The following is a 25,265-nucleotide window of genomic DNA, read 5'->3' as shown; positions in this document are numbered from 1 at the left end:
GCTTCCATGGAGGTAGGTGCCTGGAGAACCAGGCCAGCTACTATGGGACTTGGCTATATTCTATTTGCAATTTTTTCCCCAAGCAAGCTTATAATGAAAATCACTATGGAAACAGCATTCATGTACCAGAAGTCTGTTTTGCACCTAAATTTTGTTTGCTTTGTTTGTGCTTCGAATGCTTTGAACCTATTGGGTAAGGCATATCTGATTTTGGAGCTTCATCTGAATTCAGGCCTTCAGCCACACTGAAATGGGGGAACCCAAAAAGCACCCCATCACTGCAGCTCACCAATTGGGAAGTATTACAAGCTTTCCAATATAATAAAATTATTCTAACTTGAACTACTTTCTCAAATAGGAAGAAATAAAACTGAGCTTCCTGACATGAAGAACAGGATGCAACGATGTATTTTATAAAAGTAGAAAAGAGGAACTCTACCCCTAACTGACCCTGCTTAAGTATTTCTCACAGGACATTTTTTTCACTCAGGAGACTTCTTGTCTATGGTAACATCATCATCGGTGTTGGGTTGAGATCTTCCCTGTTTTGCAACTCAACTTTCAGAACAAATATATTTAGGTACTATATTTATAAACATATTCTAAATTTATGGCCAGCAGGGAGGCGGGAAAGCTGCTTGGCCCCCTTTCCCCATTACTTATCTTTCTTCCTAATTCAAGGAGCTAAATATATAGTTTCATTTTTAATTACCTTTTGCTAAGTTATGGTGTTTTGACCCAGGTGATTCACCCACTATATGTCAAAGAGACAGACTACCTGACATTTTGTTAAATGCTTGGGATGTTGGATTGCCCGGTTATTTCAAACGTACAGAAGCAGGTTTCCTCCCACCCCACCCAGAATTATCCAGATCATCACGTCCGTTTTCTATTTGGGGAGTGGGGACCAGCTGTCCTCTCACCCTTAGTGGAGGCTGCGGGTCAGTCCTTTCCCGGACTTACCCAGGTCGCCGCAGCCCGTGCAGCGAGAGGACGACCCCCCCTCCTCCCGTTCCCCCGCTCCCCCCGAGTCCACTCGCCGCCAGGGCTCTGCCGGCACTCGGGCTCTAGGACCGCGAGGGACGCGGGCAGGAGGCGGGGTCCGGCCGAGCGCGGGGTGGGGCCGCGCCGGAGTTTCCCTGCTCGCGCGCTCCGGGGCCGAAGAGTCGTGCGAAGAGGAGTGGGCGGGGCCGCGCGGCGGGTGGGCGGGGCGCGCCGCTGGGCCGCACAGCTGCCGCGCAGGCCGGGCATTAGGGCCTCGGCAGAGCCCGCTCCCCAGCGCGCAGGGCGGGGTGTACGGGCGGGCGGCTTCGCGGGCAGGCGCGGGCCCCGAGGCAGCGGCTGCGCCCTGCGCCGGGGAGGAGCCGGGGGCGGGCGGGCGAGCGGCAGGCGGGGACTGGGGCCCGAGGCGGGGAGTGCCGGAGCGCCGGCGGCGAGGACGGCAGCGGCGGCGGAGCAGGCTCGGTGCGTGGGTCCGCGGCGGCTCGGGGTCCGCCCGCGGGCTGCGGTGCGAGCGGGCGGCCCGGCTCCTCTCCTCCCCCGCCCGCGGCTGCCGCTGCTGTGATTGGGTGGAAGATGGCGTTGGGCGGATGGAAATCCTAATGACAGTCTCCAAATTCGCCTCCATCTGTACCATGGTAGGTGCGGCGGGAGGGCGGCGGGGGCGGCCCCGGGACCCCCGCGGGCGGGTGGTGTCGGCTCGGCCCTTGTCCCCGCCCCTCGCCCGGACGGCCCGCGGGGCCTAGCTCGGGGGCCCGCGGCCCGGGCGGGGGCGGTTGGACGGCGGCGGGCGGGGAGCGCGGGGGCTCAGCTCTCCCCGGGAAGCGGGGAGGCACCCGGCGAGCCGGGGCGGCGCAAGGGTGGCCGGCGCGGGGGCGACTGTGCCGGACGCGGCGGGGCGCGGGCACCGATCGTCAGCTCCCCCGGGCTCAACTGTCCGAGTCTTCCCGCGGCGCCGGGGCGGAGCGGCGAGGCGCACCCCGAGCTGTGGGCGCGCTGGCCGGCGCGCGGCCCCCGGCTGGGGTCGGAGGTGGAAGGACGCGGAGCAGCGCCTCTCCATTTCCGTCTGGCGGTGCGCGGAGCGGGGAGGTGGCCCTGAGCGGGGGTGGGGGGTCCGCCGGCAGGAAGGCAGGGTCTCATTCCTGCCGGGAGAGGACGGAAGTCAAGTGCAGATTTCCTCCGCGCGCCTCTGGCGAGGCCGAGGCCCCCACCCGGTGCTTAGGAGAAGGGGGTGTGTGTGAAGGTGGAAACTTTAAATAAGTGCTGTTTAAAAATTTCCCATTTTCTACTCTTCCTGAGCAACGAGCTCTCCGTTTTCCAACCATGTGTCCAGGTGGCAGTCTTGTCTTTACGAATCCACGCTAATCTTGAAAACAGCTTAAGCTTCCCCGTCGATTGTTTACTTTAATACATCAGACACATCTGTGTGTGGCTGGAAGTATTTCTGTGCAGGGACTGTGAGGGTTGTTGTTGGCGTTCCGTTGGGGCATTAAATAGACCTTAAGGGAAAAGTGCTAATGCCTGTTGCAAAGTCCCGAATTAATTACAGCAAAACGTGGGTGCGTTTAAATCTTGGTGTTTTCGTGATTGGCCAGAAGGGCCACAGTTTTCCACACGATGGGGCAAATTTCGTTTCGTTAGCTCCTTATGAGCTTACATCTAGGGATCATAATTGTGAACCTTCGCAGAAGAAAAGTTATTCTTTGCAATGTGGGCCTAGTGATTATGTTATTAAAGATTTCTGAAATCTTTCCTTCTGCTCTGTCTTACTGGCTCTTTTTGTGCACCCGATTGCATAAGGAGATCCCCGAGCAATCTTCGATTTAAGGGTAGTACATTTATATACCTTTTTTTAAGGAGTGGTGAATCAGATTGGAAGGATGCTTTAGAGGCAGATTCTATACTGCACGCTGAGGAACAGTACAAAAAAATGGCTGAAGTCAGGTGGGATTAAAATCTACAGTATTAAATCATGTTGAAGAGTGAATCACTGAAGAATCCATTTCCCCAAATGGATGTTTGTTCTTTCTCACAATTTACATTTTAGGAAATCATTGATATTAAAGGGACTTTATTAAAAACGATTCCCAGGATCATTTGGATTAATTATTTTTAGATATGCCAGTTATTATCGTATTCTGTTTCAGAAGGAATGTGATAATTAATTCTTTGAGAGTGATAATCTTGCCAGATTGCTGAGCTATACAGATTATCTGGTCATAGTTCGTTGTCAAAGTCTATTGCTTCGGGAGTGATGTGTTACTCTTTACTCACCATTCATTCACTCAAGTATGTAAGGTACATACTTAGCCCTTCCTTGCTAAGGGAGAGAGACTAGCCTCAGCTGCTGGGGGGAAACAGTAGTGATCAGGGCAGTCCCTGCTTTCATGGTGTTTACAATCTAGTTGAGGGACGCAAACAGTATTCAGGTAAACATATTAATAAATATATATGTTCTAATTAGGTTAGGAAAATAGGGAGAGATTTGCCAAGTCAAACGCTGAGTAAGGGATTCTGAGTAAGGGATTCTGATCTGAAGAATGTCAGGCTCCAAAGCTCTTTCTGGGGCTTTCACTCAAGTGCATTAATTGATTGCATGTGGTGTGTGTGTGTATTGTTGGTGAATATGGAAACATCAGTCCCTGGTCAAATAAGATTGTTCGAAAACTAGTGTTAGAATTGGGTGTGTCTCTAGTCATATTTGGGTAAATTCTGATGCACTCCCAAAATAATGCTGAATATCTCAAAGTAATCTGTAATCTTATTCTTTAAAGAAGACTGCAACTCATCTTAGAATTAGAAAATTGACAGTCAAGAAAAGTAAAAGTATTTTACCTTTATGCCTTTATAGATGCTGTTTAGGTAGACTTTGAACACTCCCTCTTCACTTCTTGTCTGGTGAGTTTTTCCTGGTCTCTCAAGCTGGTAGCCTTACTTGGATAATCCTACTCCTGTCCATCCCCACCCTCCTCTGTCCCCCTCATAATTTCATGGAGTTTTTGTAATCTCAATAGCATTTATCATCCTTGCTGTATTGTAAATTTTTCTCTCGTCTCCTCATTAGACTGGGAAGGCCTTAAGGGGAAGGACTGTTGTTTATTTCTGCAGTTTGGTGGATCACTAACTTCTGCAAACCAGAGAGCGGTTTCCCTGAGTCCCTCATTTCTCCTACCAGAGTCTGGGGGGAAGTGAGTTTGTTTAGCATGGCTGAGGTTGGGGCTGTATGTGTGTGGAGTGGTAAAGAGGAGGCGTTGGATCTAAAGAGAATGATAGTACTACTCAGGGAGTCAACATCTGTGAAAATATTTATGATGAATTGGAATTTTATTTTAGAAATAGTAAAGTTTACCTGGTTTTTTTCATTTGTCAACTTAAGGCGTCTGGGCAAATTGGCAGTACCTTAATTGGATTAAGTAACTGGTAAAAACACATCTCTTCAGGTATGTCTTATTCTAGGTCACTCTTGTGCGAACATGTGAAAATCTGTTTTTCTTAAGTTAGTGTTATAGCCTGACCCAAATGAGTGATTCTTTTTAGATTGCAGTGAATAAATTTGCAAAGGTCCCTCTCGAAATGCCTCTTGTTATTTGTCTGTGAACTGATATATTTTCAGTATCACATGGTGTTTGTTTTGCCACTCAAGTGGCTTCAGATTTCTCATAGTAGTTACCTAATATTAAATAGATTAGGTAGTGTACTTAATAATTATGAGATGGTGGGAAAAGTGGCCTGGTACATATTAAGAGGGGCCAAGGTTTGGAAATTGAGGTGCAAGCTGTAGAGCAGTTTTGGGTGGCCTAGGACTTGAAAGTTATAATATGGGTCATGGACTGTTACACGAAGGCAGGTCCGTAATCATTGTTAGCACCAACTGGGACCATTATGTCCCTTCCTGTTCGGGTTGCAGAAGTCCTGGTTGGGAAGAGATTGCTGAGGAGGGGGATTGGGTAAAGGAGAAGTTGGTAAGGGTGGTAGGTCCTGGGATGGCACTGGCCTGGCTGCTTGCCCACTCCCAGCCACAGCAGGGGGAGGTAGAGCCGTCGGAACGTGGTGAGGCCAAGGCCACAAGTCAGCTCTGCGTGGGTCTGACAGGTTTACTTCTTAAAAGCCTGTACCTAACACAGCACCCTACACACGGTAACCTTTAAAACTACTTATTGAAGGAAAGTCACAGGTGGAGCAAGCTATTTGTCTTTTCTCATTGTTTTGCGTCTCAATGGGGTCACTCAGTAAGAGTTAAGATGTGTGCAAGGTCAGTGCAATTTATTATCACTCCAGAGAGAAAGGAAAGGGAGGAAGAACCCTCAAAGCCTGTGCCCTGTTGATTGCCCCCCGGGGTGGCGATGGGTGTGTGTGCGCGCACGCGCTCAGGCTGCTCTCCTCTTATGCAGTCCGAATATTGTATTAAATAATAAAATGCTTTGTTCCTTCTCAGGGAATAGGGTGGGTGTATTTCTTTTATTTGTAAAATAACTAATTTTTATTAATATTTTATTAGTAAAATAGTACTTCTATGATAGGAACATTCAGAGTGAGTTGCCATTGTTTTACTAATTTTTGCTGTTTTTACCATAAATGTTAATTCTAGACAGGGAAATTTCAAAAAGAAGGGTTTTTCTAATCATGTAAATGGTTAAATACTGATAAGGAATGTTTGAGCATGTGTTTGAGGAGGCTTAGTGGAGAGAACATTTAGAACAAGTTATAAAAGTTTTATTTAAGCTTGCTAATCTGATTTTGGCTAAAGTACATTTTGGTTATTAAAAATTATACATTCTCATTATAGAAAATTTGGAAAATATTTTGTAAAAAGCATTTGAAAACTCTTAAGCAAAAGGAAAGAACTGCTTTACCTCCTAGAGCATATTTTGTCTTTTAAAAAAAAACTTAATTGAGCTTATACCCTAGATAAAATTTTCCATTTCAGTTTTCCCCATGAATGGTTGTCTTGCTAGTTTTAAAATTTGTACAATTGCAGGATAAGCATGGAGAGTTTAATGTTTAAAATAATATGACAAGATAGTTAACACCGAAAGGTATAGTGATAGGCTACCAGGTTGTTGACAGGTTATTTATCGATTGTAAGAGGATAAAGTTATATAGTTAGGAGAAAAGGAATTTTGTAAAAGATGATGGGTTTAGTCTAATCTTAGGCCCTTATTAGTTATCACAAAGGTAAGACCACTGGGATTTGAAACTTTTAATACGCTTAAAAAGTATAGTTTTAAACACCATATTCAGGTGTGTAGAATGTGTCTAAAGACTGGTTTTATTTTATATCATGTGGTTTTGCTTACCTTCTGCTTCTAGCTAATCTTTTTATAATAGATCTCAGAACAGGTTAATTATTTACCCTACCATGATCCATATGGCCGGTTTTAGCCAGACTTGATCACAACATGTCTGTTGTCTTATTTGATTTCAGGCTTTTGACCAGGCCCCCGGAGATGGAAAACCTCCATTTTTGTTACTTGCAAGTTTCTTTCTTCCTGCCTTTGAGATCATTTTTATTCTAGTTCTTCTGAAACTTTTACTGTCTCAGGAAAGATTATTTAAGCACTTGTTCACTTAGTAGCATTAATTCCTTTCCAGAAACCTTCATTTTTCCAGATTTAGATGGTCTAATTTAGATAGTCTAACCTAAAATCTAATTTAGATTTTCTTTTAATAACTTAATTCCAGAAACTTAATATTTAATATTTTATTATGTATCCTACGGCATGGTATATTAAAAAGAGCAGTTGAACCAGAAGATAAATTCTAGTTCACATTTTGACATTTAGATCTATATAGATGGGAAAATCTCTTAAAACTTTCTGAGTTCATTTTTCTCATCTGTGAGATAAAGGGATTAGATTGGACACTTTGATAAATATTTCTTGTATGTTTGTTTCCTTCCAGATCTAAAACTGATACTTTGATCCCTTCAGAGTTTATAAATTATTATTGATATCATCAGTATTTTGGAAGCTCTAATCAGGTTTTATCTATTAATTTTTTTCTTCTGACTTTTTGACCACCTTCACCCCTGCACCTCTGCAACCACCAATCTGTTCTCTGTATCTGTGAGTTTGGTGGGGTTTTTTGTTTGTTTGTTTGTTTTTAAAATTCCACATATTAGAGATCATCTGGTATTTGTCTTTCTCTGATTTACTTCACTTAGCATAATGCCCTCTAGGTCCATCCATGGTGTTGCATATGGCAAGATTTCATTCTTTTTTTCTGGCTGAGTAATATTCCATGGTTGTGTATATACCATAATTTCTTTTATCCAGTCATCTGTCAGTAGACACTTAGGTTGCTTCTGTGTCTTGGCTATTGTAAATAATGCTGCAGTGAACACAAGGGTGCAGATATCTCTTTGAGTTAGTGTTTTCATTCTCTTCAGATAAATACCCAGAAGTGGAATTGCAGGATTGTTCTATTTTTATTTTTTTTGAGGAACTTCCATACTATTTGCCATAGTGGTTGTACCAATTTACATTCCCACCAACAGTGCATAAAGGTTCCCTCTTCTTCATATCCTCACCAATACTTATTTCTTGTCTTTTTGATAATACATTCTAACAGGTACGAGGCCGTACCTCATTGTGGTTTTGATTTGCGTTTCTTTGAGGATTAATGATGAGTATCTTTTCATATACCTGTTGGCTATCTGTGTGTCTTTGGAAAAATGTTTATTCAGATCTTCTTCCCATTTAAAAAATCAGATTTTTTTTTTTTTTTTTTTACTATTGAGCTGTATGAGTGAGTTCTTTATATATCTTGGATATTAGTCCCTTACCAGATACGTGATTTGTAAATATTTCTCCCATTTAGTAGGTTGCGTCCAGTCATGTTTTAGATAATATAAGGAGCATGGATTTAGATATAGTTAAATATGAATTATGCCTAGTTCCCCAGTTTTGTTCATGGAGAATTGCAGTCAAAATTAATATCTATTTCTAACTTTAAAAGCATTTAGTGGAGGTTAGTGAAATTGCCATTTTATTCATTAACAGGCTATTCTATGTAACTATTTACTCATGTTTCAACATTTTTTCTTTTCCAGTACCATTAAAATGAATTTGAATTGGTGCCATTTCTTGAGAGTCTACATTTGTTTCCTTAGGTGTGAGTGTAACCTTGGACAAATTAATTGTGCCATGGTTTCCTTATCTGTAAAATGGGGATAAAATGATAGCTGGTTCATAGTAATCACTCTGTAATGGTGGTGGTGGTTCTTTCATACCCCTCTAAAGTGATTTGCTCCCTCAGTGTGGAAAGGACTCTTTGGCGCTACTGATTAATGTTAGCTCAACAAATATTAGTAAGCAAAACTGAAATTTGTTTTATGAAATGCAATTACTGCAGTTCATTTTCATCACAAGAAACAGCTCATTAGTACTATATGCCTCTGAAAGCACAGATTTATTTTGAAGTGGATTAGATTATGATACTATAAACTAAGAATGAAGATGATCTTTCTCTGTTTTAAATAGTTTGTAGAAAGATTTTATTCTTTTTACCTGGGAATAAAAATGTCCTAATTTGTGACATTCTTGAACGTGTTTGAGAAGTTTAGATAAGTTGGGAATACTACTTTTAGAAGAAAAATCTTGCCTTATTTTTTATACTAGAAAAAAAGCAACCCAACTTTTTGTTTGTTCAAGCTGTGTGTATCAAAGTCAACTTCAGGCCTTATTTTCTTTTGTGTTTTCCTATTGTTCCTGCCCCTGTCCTTTCTTGGAATAACATCTCTTGTTGGCCTGCCATGCAGTTACCCAGTCTGCTTTCATATCTTGTCGAAAATCTGTTCTCTCCTTGTCTCATGGGCTGGAAGAGGATTAAATATCTGTAAAGTGCTTTAAGGTGTTGTAAGGAAAGGGTAAATGATAGATGTTATGAAGTTATGTATGGGTTGCTGGATTGAAAACTCGCAACCAGAGACAAAGTGTTCTTGAAAATACCTAAAACTAGAGTTTGATCATTTAAAATCTTATGCTTAGAATTTGTGTTAGAAGGAGGTTGAGGGACACAGTTTATAGACATAATTTGTTTTGGAAAAAAAACTATTAAGTTTTTATTTTCACAAAAGTACTCAGTCAAGAAGAATTTTGTGATAGTGTCAAGTACAAGATATTTAATAGGAAACAATTGAGTGAGGTGCTCTAGCTTTTCATAGTCCTCTGTGTTCAATGTCTTATGCTTTTCTGTTGCTTCTTTGTAAGAAAGACCATTAACTTTTTCTAAAAATTGTGTAGTGTCTGCAGTGTACAAGCTTGCCTAGACTCCCCATCTGTAGTAATCCACATGTCGAAGGCTGCATGCCAGTAAAAATTTATTTCCAACTTAGAAGAAGAAGTGGATGTTTATTTCCGTGATAGCTGACAGATGTTCTTATTGAAATGCTTCATAGGTGCAGGAATCATCCATGCATTTCCTACTTGTGAATACTGGTTTAAATCACAGTATCTTTTAACTGAGTTATCGACTGTTGCCTTTGATTATTTTGGTGTTTTAGTGACCTAATAAGTCTTTTGCCTGATAGTAAGTGTTTTTCATGGGGAGGATGGGGAGGATTTTTTATAAGCCAATAGTGACACGCTTTGTTTGTTTTTTTTGTTTTTGTTTTTTTGGTAGAGACTGCCTTTTCTTCAGTAAGTACTTTTAGGAAGTATTAATGGAGAATTACATTATATTAGGGTTTATGTGGGTACTGAGAATACAAAGATGACAATGATAGGCCCTGGTCTTTACAGAGCTTCCCATTTAGTGTGTCCTGAATGGGTTCGAGTTGTGCTGAGAAAGTAATCCTGGTGGCCTCTGGGCAGCCAGGAGGCATGTGGATTGACCAGATCCCTTGACTAGTCTCATCCAGGTGAGAACATTCCTATCTGTATATTTTTGTGGGCTCAACAGTTACTACTGCTTATGTATGTCGTGATGAGAAAAAGGTTGAGAAAGAGGGTAGACATATAGAACAAATGAGTGCAAGGAGATGGTTTTTTTATAAGTAATGATACATGAGAAAGAGAAAGTGGTTCTCTCTAAGAGAAAAGAGGAGATTTGAACTTTGTAAAATGAAGTCATTTATTGTATAGACAAGAAGGGGTGGGATTCCAGATGGGAGCAAAGGTCATGGGTTAATGTGCTACTTTTAAAATCTGTAGCTGGTTTGGCATGGAAGGAATCCTGGGAGAATTTAGGCTGGAGAGGAGGAAGGGACAGATCTGAAGAAGTACCAAGAGAGTTTACCAACCATTGACTTTCATTAAAATATCATTAAAATATGTATTTAACCTGAGAAAATGTAAGTTCAGAGGAAAGTTGTAGGGATAATGAAACAATGGAATTGATAAAAATATGTCAGTAATTTTATTACATTGATTGTTAAAAGTTACTGGTATTATTATTATTTTTTTAAAGATGACAGTAACAAGATGGGGTAGAATAGAAGGCTATTCCGTGGGTGGTTAAAACCTGATAAAGGTTTGATCCCCTGAAAAACCCCAGTATTAGAAATTTTAAAGTTATATAGGCATGTTAAAAATGAAGGATAGATAAATACACACCCACACAAGAAATGAATTTTCTTGCGTCCAGACCAGCAGGAAATTAAACTATCACTCAAAGTCTGAGGGCAGGAAAATAGAAAAAGCAAGATGCAGAATTAAAAAAAAAAAACAACAGAAAACCAAAATAAAGTGGAATAAGCCCTATTTCATTAATTACAATAAACTTAAATGGGTTAAATTTATCTGTATTATAGTAAAGGGACTATCAAATTGGATAAAAACCAAAATATTGCTAAATAAGAAACCTGCCTAAAACAAAAAGACAACATATATAACCATACAAACCTATTATCATACCTAAGAAAACCAGTTATATAGATTGAGATATTTCAAAGTTATTTAGTCCTTTTTCTCTTAGCTTCATACTTCCTCATAACTGTTGTCTTGGAGATCCATTTAGGGCTAGGAAAGCTCAAGTAATATTAACCCCGTTTTCACAGATTGGAGAAATAGGCTTCAGGTCATCCCCACATTCACTAGGGATGACGTCTGAATTTCTTGACCCCCAAATCCATAATGGTATCTACAAGCCAATATGTTGAAACTTTCATGGTTGGAACAAAATTGTTTTTCCTTCCTTTTTAAAGAAGAATTTGGGAATTTTTGTCCCTAACTTCCAAGCTTTCTGTGTGTGTGTGTGTGTGTTTGTGTGCGCGCACGCGCACTCACGCGCGTGTCTAGCTTTGAGTCCCACTTCATTACCTATTGGTACTTGGATTTCAGCTATGAAATGGCATAGTCATTCCCATTAGATCGCATAAGGGGATGCATGTGAAATGAGATGATTCATGTAGACATCCTTTGTGCTATAAAATAGAACCTAAAATCATTATATGACCATTATTACTAGAACTCCTTGTCCTCCTAAGGAGAGGATGGAAGGCACATTAAGGTGCCATAGTCCGGGAGTTAAAACAGGGCTCACAAGTTCACTTTCACAAAGTGTAGTCGTGTCAAAATTTGAAAACGAATATTTTGAGGATCCTGATCTTAGGATGCTCAGGTGATCGATGAAGCAAAGTTTTAGGTTCTTCTTTTTTTTGTTTAAGATCTTTTTAGTGATTCATAAATTTATGGTTAATAGGGGTTTGGTTGCTTTTTTTTTTTTTTTCCTGATAAGCTCTCTGTAGGTTTAGCTCTCCTATTAACATACAAGTTATTTGCTGAATTATTTGTGCTGTGAGGGAGCAGTTAACTTCTGATGTCAGCAAACTTTCTGTAATTCCCTTCTAGTAACATTTTTTTAAAGGTCTAAAATTATGGAGAATAAATTTTGTTAATTTCTTCAGTACTGGTCCACCTGGGTTTTTCAGGGATCCTTGACAAGAGAACTTTTGTAATTCTTTCAAGTTAGGATCTGATAAAAAGCCCATCTCAGCACAAAAAAACTAAGCAGTGAAGGGGCAAGGAGAGAGTAAAATAAAAGCCTTCTGTTCTTTGGAATGGCAAATATGTTTGTAATATGAGATTCTATAGACAAAAACATTTATTCTGATTTGTATGTGATTATGTCAGGCATTATGACTGAAGAAGTTACTATCTTTTTTCCTAGAATGTTGTTCCACAGTTTTGTTTTTGTTTTTCTTTAGTTTTTTGCTGATGTCGGACAGATTCCCTGGTGTTTAATTTGCTTCGTGAAGGTACTCATGCAGGATGATTAGGTGGTACCTTGGGGGTAGCAATTGGCACTTCGAAGTTTGCATGAGGGTGCTTGCTTCGGCAGCACATACACTAAAAATTGAAATTTGCATGAGGAAAACGTGTTTTGAAAGAGTAGGGAAGAAGGGTGTTCTTGTTTCTGCAAAACAGGATATAATATTTAGAAGGTTTCCAACTTAGAGCTTTGAATGATGAAGCTTTGGTTCATCTAGGAACAGGTGAGGAATAGAAATGGGGTGTTTCATCATTCATTATTTGATGGACTTAGGGTGATATTCTCAGACTGATGGTTGCCAGGGTTATTTCTTTAAAGGTGAACGAAAGTTGGAACAATTTTGAAATGTCAGGGGCTCAAAACTAGATATAATTGATTAAAAACAAAACCAGAAATACTGTGCTTTGATTCTTCTAGGCAAATTTATTATTCTTGTTGTTAGTATTTGCATATGTTTCTTTAAAAGACCGTTCACTCTTTTTTTTTTTTTTTACTAGTTTCTTTAGTTTACTAGTTAGTTTTGTTTGTTTTACCACATTTTTTTTTTTTTTTTTTTAATTTGAGGAGGTTTACATATCTCTCACAGGGAACCCAGTTCAGTGAAGACCTGACATGTTCCCATGCCCGGTAAAGCAGATGCCTGGACTTTGACTGTCAGTTTTACAAAGAGAAAGTTGAAGGAAGTAATCTTAACTTCTGATTGACTTTTTTCTCCCCCTGTGAAAATCAAGCCTTAGCCTAGTAACCCCACTTGCGAATTGGCAATATTGTCATCTTGTTTGAAGACGCGCTAGATTGCCTTTTTAAACTAACAAGTAAAATCTGTCACTTGTTTGTTCTGTCTGTAATTTTATTGTTTTTGTTCCTTAAAGACTACATGGCCGTCTTTGCTGAGGTCACTGGTTCTCCCAGCACTCCGTGGTCCTGCTGTGCCAGCCTACTTATTTTAATTCTCTCCTGTCTCTCCCTTCCTTCAGGAGCTAGACCATTTCAGCCCTGACAGCCTGGCTTTGTTGTGATGTTCTTGCCATTTTCTGTTAGTGATGACTTAGATCGTCTTAGCAGACTTTGGAAAGTTGAATGTGACTTCAGTAATTTTCAGCTTTCCCAGAGAACTTAGATATAGATTTCTTGGTGAGAATTTTTTGCATCCATGTTCATCAGAAATATTGGTCTGTAATTCTCCTTTTTGGTCGGGTATTTGTCTGGTTTTGGGATCAAGGTAATACTGGTCTCATAGAATGAGTTTGGAAATTTTCCTTCCGTTTTTATTTTTTTGAAACAGCTTCCGAAGAATAGATATTAATTCTTCTTTAAATGTTTGGTAGAATTCCCCTGGGAAGCCCTCTGGTCCTGGACTCCTTTGTTAGGAGATTTTTGATGACTGCTTCAATTTCTTTGCTGATTATGGGTCTGTTCAGGTTTTCTATTTCTTCCTGTTTCAGTTTCGGTAGTTTGTTTCTAGGAATGCATCCATTTCTTCCAGAGTGCCTAATTTGTTGACATATAGTTCATAATATGTTCTTATAATTGTTTGTATTTCTTTGGTGTTGGTTGTGATCTTTCTTCTTTGATTTGTGATTTTGTATATTTGGGTCCTTTCTCTTTTTGATAAGTCGGCTAGGGGTTTATCAATCTTACTAATTCTTTCAAAGAACCAGCTCCTAGTTTTGTTGGTCTGATTTACTGTTCTTTTGATATCTGCTTCAATGATTTCTGTTCTAATCTTTATTATTTCTTTTCTGCTGGATTTAGGCTTTATTTGCTGTTCTTTCTCTGTCTGCTCTAGGTGTAAGATTAGGTTGTGTATTTGAGATTTTCTTGTTTCTTGAGAAAGGTTTGTATTGCTGTATACTAGATTTAGATTTCTAACATTTATTGAGTGGCTACTTTCTGGTGATGTTGCTAGGTAAACTCACAATTTGAGATCTTATAAATAAAGGTGAAAAAACAGTTTGGACTTAGGTAAATTTATAGATGATAAATCTAGAATGAATTATTCAAGAAAAGATATTTGGGTATGTTTTTGGTTGACATCAAAGTTAACAAGGCTCTCTAAATGTTACTTGGTACTGTAACAGGGAGAAGGCTGGACTGAATAGGTGTGGCACAGTTGAGAAGTGAAATGTAATGATGGAACTTTTGTAAAACCTCCAGAATTATATGCCTGGTAGACATGGAGTGGTTGGTAAATGTTGCCTTATTTTCCTTCTGTCATTTTTACAAACGAAATATATTTAATACTGACTCTGAAATATGACGATGAGGTCAGTTTTAGAAATGGAGTTGTAAATATGCCTTTGTAGATTAGTAACTAATGAATTCTTTTGAACTGTCAAAATAAGGAATTTAAAAGGGAAGTAAATCACTCAGGTTTAACAGTGTGTGTTGTTAAAGAACATGACATCTGATTACTTTGGAAACAATAGTTTTTTTTAATTCTGCATTTCTAATAAGTTAGGAAAATTAAACCATTTACTATTTTAAAAAGTACGAAGCTGTGTGAAGTAAAAAAAAATTCATCTTCTGCAAAGAGGAGAGGCAGTCTTTCCCAAGAGTTAACTGCTTGTGAGAGTCTGTGTGTTTGTGTAGTTAGACGTTTCTTATGCACGTACAAACATGATGTGTGTGTGTCACCTTTCCACCCCCAACAAAATCTGCAGATTTATTTGCATCTTGTTCTTTTTACTTCATGTATAATGGCTGTTTTTCTTTGTCATTTGGTTGCTTCCTTCTAGGTCAAAACTGCTCATTTTATTCTCCGTTATTTTCAGTGTCTCTCATATTAGACCTTATACAGTACTACTGCACATTTTCATTTTCTTAAACCCCAATTGTATCAGTTTCTTAGAGCTGCCCAAACAAAACTCCAAAAGCTCTATGGCTTAAAAATCACAAAAGTGTATTGTCTCCCAGTTCTGGAGGCCAGAAGTCCAAAATCAAGGAATCAGCAGAGTTGGTTCCTTTGGAGGGCAGTCAAGAGAGTCCTCTCTGCCTTTCTTGAAGCTTCTGGTGTTTGCTGGCAGTCTTTGGCGTGTAGACGTAGCCCGCCTTCATCTTTTCTTTATTTTTTTTAAGATTTTATTTATTTATTTGAAAGAGAGAGAGCACAAGCAGCGGGAGAGGGAGAAGCAGGCTCCCCGTGGAGCAAGGAGCCTGATGCGGGGCTTGATCCCAGGACCCTGGGATCATGACCTGCACTGAAGGCAGATGCTTAACCGACTGAGCCACCTAGGCGTCCCCCCCGCTGCCTTCATCTTTACTTGGCGTTTTCCATGTTTCTATCTCTTCCATCGCTGTTCCTCTGCACATGTTTATCTCCGTGTCCACGTTTCCCCTACATAAAGACACCAGGCATTGGATTAGGGTCCACTCTAGTGACTTCTAACTTGATGACTTTCTAAAGACCCTGTATCCAAATAAGGTTGCTTTCTGAGGTCCTGGGGGTTAGGACTTCAGATGCCTTTATTGGGGGGTCCCATTCATCCCATAACAGCAGTGGAGCAGTCCGGCCCATTTCTGCAGTCAGAATCTGTGAATGGTCATGAAGTCAGGCTATGTCCTAGACACTCGGGATGCAAAGCTCTTTACCTCTTTACCAGTCTTTGTTCTCAAAGGACTTGAAGTCTAGTTGGGAAGACCAGACTCACCATGGCAAGGTAAGCAGTGATACAGACTTCAGATTTGTTGCTTAAATGGAAGACAAGCTGGCCTTTAGTTCGAACAAAGCCTGGACCAGCTGGAGGCTTTTGGGAATGTTGGAGAGGGGAGCTTGCTGGGATTCGAAAGGTAACAGGAAGGACAATGAGGGTGGAGAAGGGGCTTTGGAGAGGAGGCAAGAATGTATGAATGAATGAAAAACAGCTAACAAATAAGGGTTTAGTGATTAAAATGACATAAGTAGCTTAATGCTTCAGTAATTTTGTCCTCAGATTTGTTAAGTGGATTCCGTTGTATTGGTTTAGGCAAAAACCTCCTGTGAAGGTTGTCTGGCAGTTTAAAAAAAGCCATGTGTATGTGGTTAATAATCACACGTGTAGCCTACAGGACTCATTTTTGCTACAGTGAGTTAATGCAGTGGGTAAAGGAAAGTGGGAGACATCATAAATAGAACATTCACTCCTTTCCTCGCCAAAGTAGTGACAGAGAAAGAAAAGTCTAAAAACCTTTGGTCCTTTTCAGCTATGGCACTATTCCTCTTTTTTTTTTTTTTAGCTTATTATATGTAAAACTTAACAAGCAAAAAAGGAATCAGAGGAAGTGGTTTCATAGAAAATTTATCTTAAAAAGTCAACAAAACCTGGTTACTGTGGGTCAGTCATTAGTAAAAATAACTTATGCAGAATATATTTTCATGGCAGATACTTGCTATGAAGAAGCCTCACCAAGATCATTTTCATTTTAGACCACTGTATTATTACTTTATTTTTTCTGAACAGCAACTGTAAAATCTGTGAAATGGGCCAGTAGGTAGTAGTGTTCTGTTTCACAAATGAGAAAATGGACGAATAGCTTACTTCAGACTACGGTTATATGATCAGTGATTCGGGATTAGGAATCTGCCTGGGATCTCTCCAAATTCCATCTAGTGCTTTTGCCATTGGACTGTACTGCTAGTAATGTAAGTGTGGAATTCCCCCGTCCCCCAGTACAACCACAGTATCATTTACTGCCCCCCCCATTTCACAATTTCTTAATACTTCAATCCAGTTATTATGGAAATTGCCTGATTATCTCAAATGGTTTTACATAGCTGGGTCCATACATTGCATTTGGATGTTCTGTCTCTTAAGTATGGATCTCTTACTCCTTTTATAAATAACAGCTTATCTATTGAAGAAATTCGATTGTCGCATAGCTTTTCTCATATTCTGCATTTTGCTGACTATATCCTTTTAGTGGTATCCCTCCATCCTGTGTATTTCTGGAAACTGGTAGATCTGGAGGCTTGATCCAGAATCCTTGTTTTTTGTTGTTGTTTTGGTTGTTTTTTCTCCCCCCCCCCACCCCCCAGCAAGGGTGGAATGAGTGAGTAGGTGGGTAGTGGTGAGAAGAATATATCATAACTGATGTGTACTTGTGGTTCCATCACATCGGGGGGTACACGTGTCTTCTCTTTTTGTGCCGGTGAAGTTGACGGTGGGTTCAGGTGTTGTCAGCATGATTCCTATTATGCAGCTCCCCAGCAGCTTTTCACCTAATGATTTTAGCAACTGTTGGTAATAATGGCCTAGGTCCAGCATTTCATTAGAGGTTAAGAATAGAGTTTTAAATGCTTTTATCGGTTTTCGTATTTGAAGAAAGTATTATAGAAAACATTTAGAGAGAATGTAGATTTATTCTTCATATCATGTTTAAAGCTACGTAGATGTAAATTTCTTACATATGCTGAATATTTTCATAATTGCACTCTCAAAGTAATAGGCTAAGTTTTAAAATAAAGTTTAACTTTTTTCATACCTAAATATGATTTTGTGATATTACAAGTGGATAAGTACCTGGGATCCTAATAAAATTCTTGCATCTGAGCTATAATAAGATTTGACTGTGATTGTACACTCGTGCTAGACAAAGTAGTTTTTCTTTTCTTTTCCCCTTTTTAGTATGTACTTGTTATAATAACTTGTTATTAAAGCAACTTCAAATTTTTAATCATATGATTGAGAATACTAGATTAACCAGATACAGTCACTTTTAGGCTGTTAGAGTGCATTGATTTCTGTTTGTAATGTTTAAAGTGGACCAGAAATTTGTGTGTACGTAACAGATTACCACCAACTTAGTGGCTGAAAACAACATAAACTTCTTATCCTATCGTTCTGGAGGTCAGAAGTTTGAAATGGGTCTCACTGGGCTAAAATCAAGATGTCAGTAGAGCTCTGGTCCCTTCCGGAGGCTCTAAGGGTGAGACTCTTTCCTTGCCTTTTCCTGCTTCTGGAGGCCACTCTCGTTCCTGGGCTGCTGGCTCCTCCGTTTTACAAAGCCAGAGAGGGTGGGTCAGTCTTTTTCACATCACATCATCCTGACCCTGACTCTCCTGCCAACCTCTTGCACTAACAAGGACCTTGGGATTGCATTGGGCCCATTTGTGAAATGCACGATAATCTCCCGTCTCAAAGTCGGTTGATTAGTAACCTTAATTTCTCCCCCCCATTGTGTAACCTAACATATTCTCGGGTCCTGAGGATTAATGATATGGACATTTGTCGTTTGGGAGGGCGGTAGTGCTATTATTTTTCTGTGAGCACAGTGTGTATGCATCTTTAACTTCAGAAAAATAAAGCCAGCATTATATTTAATGTGGGAATTCATTCCTGATATGCTTGTAATGAAGTTTGGGCTGTGGTGAAGTATTAGAAAGGAGTTTGAGTGGATTAGTAAACATAGGCCTTTTGCACTAAGTGGGTGTTAAGAGGTCATTAGCTGTTGCAACGGTAGGAGTGGAAATGTGAATCTTTACTTCAAGAACTGTTGGCACATCACCAATCTTAGCAGGAGAAATGTAAAGATGCAACAGGGCATTTAAAGTGCTCCATTCAGTGGGTTTTGTATATTGTCAGAGTTGTACAACTCGGACCAGCGTCGGTTTACAACATTTCTGTCACCTCTACTATAGAGTGAATGTTGTGTCTCCCCAGAATTCATCTGTTGAAAATGGTGGGTATTTAGGAGGGCACTTGTGATGATGAGCACTGTAAGTGATGAGTCATTGAATTCTCCTCCTGAAGCCAATCTTACACTGTACGTTAAGTAAGTATAATTTAAATAAAAATTTGGAAAAAAAAAATGGTGGCAGTGATATATTCGAAGTGGGGCCTTTGGGAGGTGATTAATTCATGAGGGTGGAGCCCTCACAAATGGGCTTACTGTCCTTAGAAAAGACACCCCAGAGTCCACTGCCCCTCTGCTATGTGAGTGAGCAGTGTGCCATTTGGAAGAGGGCTGTCACCAGAACTCAGCTGTGCTGCCGTCATCTGGGACTTCAGTCTCAGAACTGTGAGAAGTAAGTACGTGCTGCTTAAGCCACCCAGTCTGTGGTGACTGGTGACAGCAGCCCGAGCAGACTAAGGCACCTACCTTAAATTTTATAAATTTTTTCCCCTGACTCGTGTCTTTTTTTTCTCTCCTGTATTCCCCCTTTACTGCTTTCTTTTGCATAGAGTGAATGTTTTCTAATGTAGCATATTTTCATTATTGATGTTATACTCTGTGTGCATATATATATATTTTTAGTGGTTGCTCTAGATTTTACCATATGCATTTTAGATGATCTGAATCAATTTCAAATTTATTCTGACTTAATTCCAGTGAAATAGAGGAATTACTCCTGTGTGGGCCTATTTTCTTTCTCTCCTTTTTGTGGCATTATTTTTGTACGGATTTCATCTGTTAATGTTATAAACTCATCAATACATGATTATAATTAATACTTTACCATTTCTGTTTCCTAAGCCCATTGCCCATTATTGATACATATATGTATATTACAGTATATTACATTTATATATATTATAGTCCCAACACTACTTTATGTACATATTATCTTATGTAATTGCTTTTTAAGTCAGTTAAGAGAGGAAAGGAGGAAAACAATGTGTTTATAGTGGTCTTTGTAGTGAAACAGTTACCATTACAGTCCTCTTTTTTTTTTTTTTTGGTTCATGTGCGCTTGAATTCCTGTCTGAGGTCACTTGCTTTCAGCCTGAACAACCTCCTTTAGTATTTCTTGTTAAGTGTGGTTGCTGGAAAAAATTGTCAAGTTTTCTTCTTTCTCTCTTTTTCTTTTCTTTTTTTTTTTTTCTTCTGGTTTAAGAAAGTCTATTTCAGGAGCGCCTGGGTGGCTCAGATGGTTAAGTGTCTGCCTTCGGCTCAGGTCACGATCCCAGGGTCCTGGGATTGAGTCCCGCATCGGGCTCCCTGCTAGGCGGGGAGCCTGCTTCTCCCCCTGCCGCTGCCTCTCTCTATCTCTCTCTCTGACTCTCATGAATAAATAAAACAAACAAACAAAAAAGAATGTCTATTTCACAGTTGGTTTGAAAGCTTTGCCAGATTTAGTATTCTTGGTTGATAGTTTTTTTTTCTTTGAGCACTTTGAATATGTTACCCCACTGCCTTCTCCTTGCCATTGTTTCTGCTGAGAAGTCAGCTGTCAGTCCTATTGGTGGTCCAGTGTAAGTGACAACTCCTTTTTCTGTTGCTGCTTTCAAGATTTTCTCCTTGTCTTTGACTCTCAGTGTCTCTGGGTCTCTTTGTGTTTATGACCTATATATTCTTAAATTCTGATTTATGTTAAATGCCTCTGCCTTTCAGTTGAAAGTATTGCTTTTTTTATTTTGACATTTCAGTTATACTATATCAACTTTGTAACTCAGAATGATTAGATTAATTCACAATTGTTTTGTCTCAGCTGAGAATCTATTATTGTTAAATATTGCAGACATTCTCACAGAAGGCATTTATAAGAAAATTCGATGCAAACTAAAACAGAATGATAATATGAATTCTTTTCATGAGTTGTATGTTGTTGTGCCTGTAGGTTAGTTTCACTGTATTCTGCAAATAAATTTGTTACATGCCAGCTCTTTTAAAAAGGCAGTGGATGTGAGGGTGTCTAGATGCATAGAATTTATAAGATGGGGTATTAGTTGCATAGGTCTTTGTAACAATTTCCAGAGACAGTGCTTAGAACAAGGAAAACGTATTGTCTTATAACTTTGAGGGCCAGAAGTTGGATCAGGGTGTCAGCAGGGTTATGCCCCCTCTGAAGGTACTAGAGAAGCATCTGTTACAGGTTTCTCTCCTAGCTTCTGACAACTTCAGATGTTTCTCAGTTTATAGAAGGCTCTCTTCTCAGTCTCTCTTCAGATTGTTTTCCCTCTGCGTGTGTCTATGTCTACTTTTCTCCTTTTTGGAAGGACATCAGTGATATTGGATTAGGGCTTACCTTAATGGCCTCATTTTAACTTCATTACTTCTGCAAAGACCCTATTTCTAAATTAGATCACAGCCTGTGCTACTGGGAGGTCAGACTTTAATGACTTTTGGGGGAACACAGTTCTGCCCATAACAGATGGGTTAAAGGGGTGTTGCCATCTGAAGTCCTTTCAGAAACAAGGTAGGGACTTAAGGAACTGTACTTTTTGAAGGGGAGTAGCAATTACTTTGTTTAGGTATCTTTTAAACTAACTAGTTTAAGTACCTCTGACTTCACTTACAAGCCAGCATTGGAGCTCTACAGCTCTGATTTCACATTAATCTCATAATGGCTGACATCTTCTGGAAGTGGTTAACCAACTGCTTGATTCCCCCCCCCCTTTTTGTAACTGCTCAACCCCCTACTTTCCACCCCCTGAATCTTTCACAGCTATGCAATATTTTCATTAATTACATGGATACTTAATAAGAAATTTTATTGTTTTACTGATAATAAAAAGAATATATGTGATGAACAGGAATGTGTAAAGAAGAAACTAAAAGTACCTATAGCCCATTAATTAATTACTAGTAATTGATAACGTGTTTTTGTATGTTCTCCTGGTCTTTTCCATACATAGCAAATATGATTTTTAAAACAAATTTGTATGATTACATAGCCTTTTAACTGGGCTGTGGGTAATTGGATTAATTATTAATGCTAGTGCTCTTAAATCAGGCATTTTTAAATTTATTGCTATCTTCTCCTCTTCTGTTACCTTTTGGAGCCCAAGATAGACTTACTTTTATTGTTTCTCATCTTCTCTACTGCCAACAGAAATTTGGTTTTTATAGAGTTTTGGAGTTAAAAGGGACCTTAGGACAACTAGCCCTTTATGGCGACAGGTACTGCAGGGGAGCTAAATCTGGGATCATGATATTCACTGTGATGAGCAGATTCTAAATGAACTCCTTCAACATAGTAATTTAGATGGAAGCTATGTGGGAGCTAGTTTACATTATTATTAATTTGCCCTTCCTTCTGAAAAGCTACCAAACCGGAATAACAAACACTGGGGAGAAAATGGTTATGCAGGAAGTCTTCAGCTAACAGATTGGTTTCCAAAGATTCTGTTTTGATGTCAGTTGATTGGAGCTCATTATTCATTTTCTCAATTCAGTTCCTTAGCCAAACAGACAGGGTGTGTTTTAGCACCGATTACTACCATAGTTCACAACGTTATGGCATAGAGTTCATTCACAGGGGCCGCTGTTGCCACATGGAGAAAAAAGTGTGGCTCAGAATTTCATGTCTTTTGCTGCCTGTCATTCTTCAAGAAGGAAACTCATGGGATATAGTTGTATAGTTATCTGAGGAGAACCTGACAATTGGGGAGGAAGGGAAGTAGGTGGAAGGAGTGGGATCTCTGCATTTGACACAGACTTGTGTTCAGTTTTCCCCTCTCCCATTTTAGTTACAGCGCTGGGCACATGACCTTAAGCTCTTTGAGTTCATCTAGAAAAATGGGCAAAAATAAAACGTGTAACCGTTAGTTACCTTACTTCAAGCTTGACATTATTCTAAGACCTCTACACATATTAACTCATTTAATCCGCACAACAACTCTGAGGTTGGTACTATTGTTGTCTTTTATGGATAAGAAAACTGAGGCACAAAATAGCTTAAGGAATTTCCCCAGTGTCATACAGTAATTAAGCTGGTGGAGCTGGGAATCGTGTCCTTGAAGTCTGGATCCAGAGTCTTTGTAATGACCATACTTAACTGCTTGTCCCAAAACACTGCTTTCAGGGTTGTTGGGAGGAGTAAATAAGATCGCGTATGTCAGGTGGCCAGTTCAGTAAGTGTTCGTTCCCTTCAACTCTTTAGGTATGTACTAGGAACCCTGCATTTTCCTGGCGGCCTCTGCTTATAATCACAAATTATGAGTTCCCTGTATTAGCAAAAGCAAGTTGTAATAATGTAGTACCTCTCTTGTCTACACATTTACTTTCTTATGGCAGGTGAAAATCCCCAGTCACAGTTGAGGGCAGTTTCAGGGTGAGTGGAAAGGGGAAGGGAAAACACTGGGGAAAGTCTGATCAGCACAGTGGCAGTGTGACTTGATGTCGGGGCTAATCAGTGACTGGGAACCCTTGACACAGCAGAGCACCTCTCCTCCCTGGGGATTGAGAGCCTTTTCTTTGTAGTCTTAAATTTATTTCTTCCTTATATAGGCTCTAAAGAAAAAAATTAACCTTTAGATAAAAAATTATAGACCTTTTTGATGAAGGGATTGAATTCTAAGGAATGATTAAGTAGGCAGACCCTGATGGATCATCTAAAAATAATGACATACTTCTACCTGACAGCTCCCATTTTCTCACCCAAGAAAAATAATGGCCATTTTCCAGTGTTGTCTAATATTTAGACCATATTCTAGTCACCCCAGTTGTTTTAAAAATGTCTTCTGTGGTCTTCTGTGGGTTTTTCTGAACAACAGTCCAATCAAGGTTCACGCTCTGCCTTTGTCTCTGTAGTCTTTTTAAATCTAGAATAGTCCCTTAAGTTCTTTTTTTTTCTCACTGACCCTGACTTTTCCAACAGACAGGACAAATTGTCTCATTTAATGACCCTGTCTGAATTTGTCTGAACATTTCTTTGTGGTATCTCTTAATTTGTTCTTCTATCTCTTGTATTTTTTGTAAAGTTGAAATTAGGCCACAAGGCTTGATTAGACTGAGGTTAAACATTCTTCAACAAGGATACTTCATGAGTAATGTTACGTACCTCATATTGCAGCATCTAATGTGGAACATGATGGTAGTTGTGTCTGTAAGTGTGATGTTGAATTTGATACTGTGATTAAAGTAGAGACCATCAGCTCTCTTCATTGTAAGTGAAATATTTCACTTTGCAGTTACCAAGTAATCTGAGGTATTTGGCACTTTGCTGATATCCTATTCCCCTATGCACGCACTGATGATGAGGGCAGTTTCAAACATTTCTTTGGGTTTTGCAAAATGGTATTTTTCTGTCATTCCTTCCATGCTTATCAGCAGGCATTCCTCTGTAAAGAATTTTCTTTCGTTATTTGGAGTTGAAGTATACCTCTTCCTATAAAGGCAGAGTAAATGTTTAAGTCTTCAATGATCAGTTTTTAGAATAAGGAATCAGTATGTCATTCCCCACCAGTGGTACGAATGAGTTTTCCAGTTTCTCGTTCTTTTACTGGCTTTTGAGTATCATGATGGATTTTTGAATGTTTTATAGTCAGTTACAGTTGGTTTAATATTTATAGTTATTCTTTCTGATGCTTAAATTATTCTGGATTTTGCCAGTGAGAGCCCCTCACTGGCTGCTGCATGACTTGTTGATATATAGAAGTTGCAAGAGTGGTACAAGGAATTCCCAAATAGCCTTTACTCAGATTCACTGATTGTTTACATTTTGCTAAATTTGCTTGGCACGCATAAACACATGATTTTATCTGAACCATTTAAGGATAAATTGGAGAATTGTGTCACTTTACTCTTAAGTTCTTCAGCATGCATTTCCCAAGAACAAGGATATTCTCTTTCATAAACGCAGTATAATTTAGAAAATTAATACTGTTACCTAATCTGTAGTGCATTTTTAAATCTAGCCATTTGTCCCAGTAACATTCAGTATCAAATTAAAGATTATCATAGTGTATTTACTTAGCTTTTTTTTTTTTTTAAGTGTCCTTTAATAACTGTTCCTCAGGGAGCCTGGGTGGCTCAGTCGTTAAGAGCGTCTGCCTTCGGCTCAGGTCATGATCCCAGTGTCCTGGGATCGAGTTCCGCATCGGGCTCCCTGCTCGGCGGGGAGCCTGCTTCTCTCTCTCCCACTCCCCCTGCTTGTGTTCCCTCTCTCGCTCTCTTTCTCTGTCAAATAAATAAATAAAATCTTTAAAAAAAAAAATAACTGTTCCTCAGCCTTTTTTTGTCTTTGTTGCCCTTGACACTTTTGCGGAGTATCAGCCAAATAGTTTGTATACTGTTCCTTACTTCGGGTTTGGTGATAATTCTTTAGGATTATATATATATATTTTTTTTACCTCTTTTTTTTTTATTTATTTTTTTTATTCTTATGTTAATCCCCATACATCATTAGTTTTAGC

General features: G+C 39.5%; 1 protein-coding gene across 2 annotated transcripts in view; it reads left to right on the top strand.

The window, feature by feature from the left end:
* The first annotated feature begins 1,253 nt into the window (after positions 1-1,253).
* USP12 (ubiquitin specific peptidase 12) overlaps positions 1,254-25,265 on the top strand; it is a 91,054-nt gene continuing 67,042 nt past the window's right edge. For both annotated transcript variants that reach the window (XM_081814767.1, XM_081814769.1), the window contains exon 1: positions 1,254-1,637. In XM_081814767.1, the coding sequence (XP_081670893.1) occupies positions 1,590-1,637 (48 nt within the window). In that variant the 5' untranslated portion in view covers positions 1,254-1,589. The remainder of the gene's footprint in view (positions 1,638-25,265) is intronic.

Source organism: Leptonychotes weddellii, chromosome 3, assembly GCF_054177405.1.
Source record: "Leptonychotes weddellii isolate Sample4059 chromosome 3, ASM5417740v2, whole genome shotgun sequence".
Classification (NCBI taxonomy): Eukaryota; Metazoa; Chordata; class Mammalia; order Carnivora; family Phocidae; genus Leptonychotes; species Leptonychotes weddellii.
Note: the sequence above shows the minus strand (reverse complement) of the source record. Positions and strands in the feature narration are given on the sequence as shown.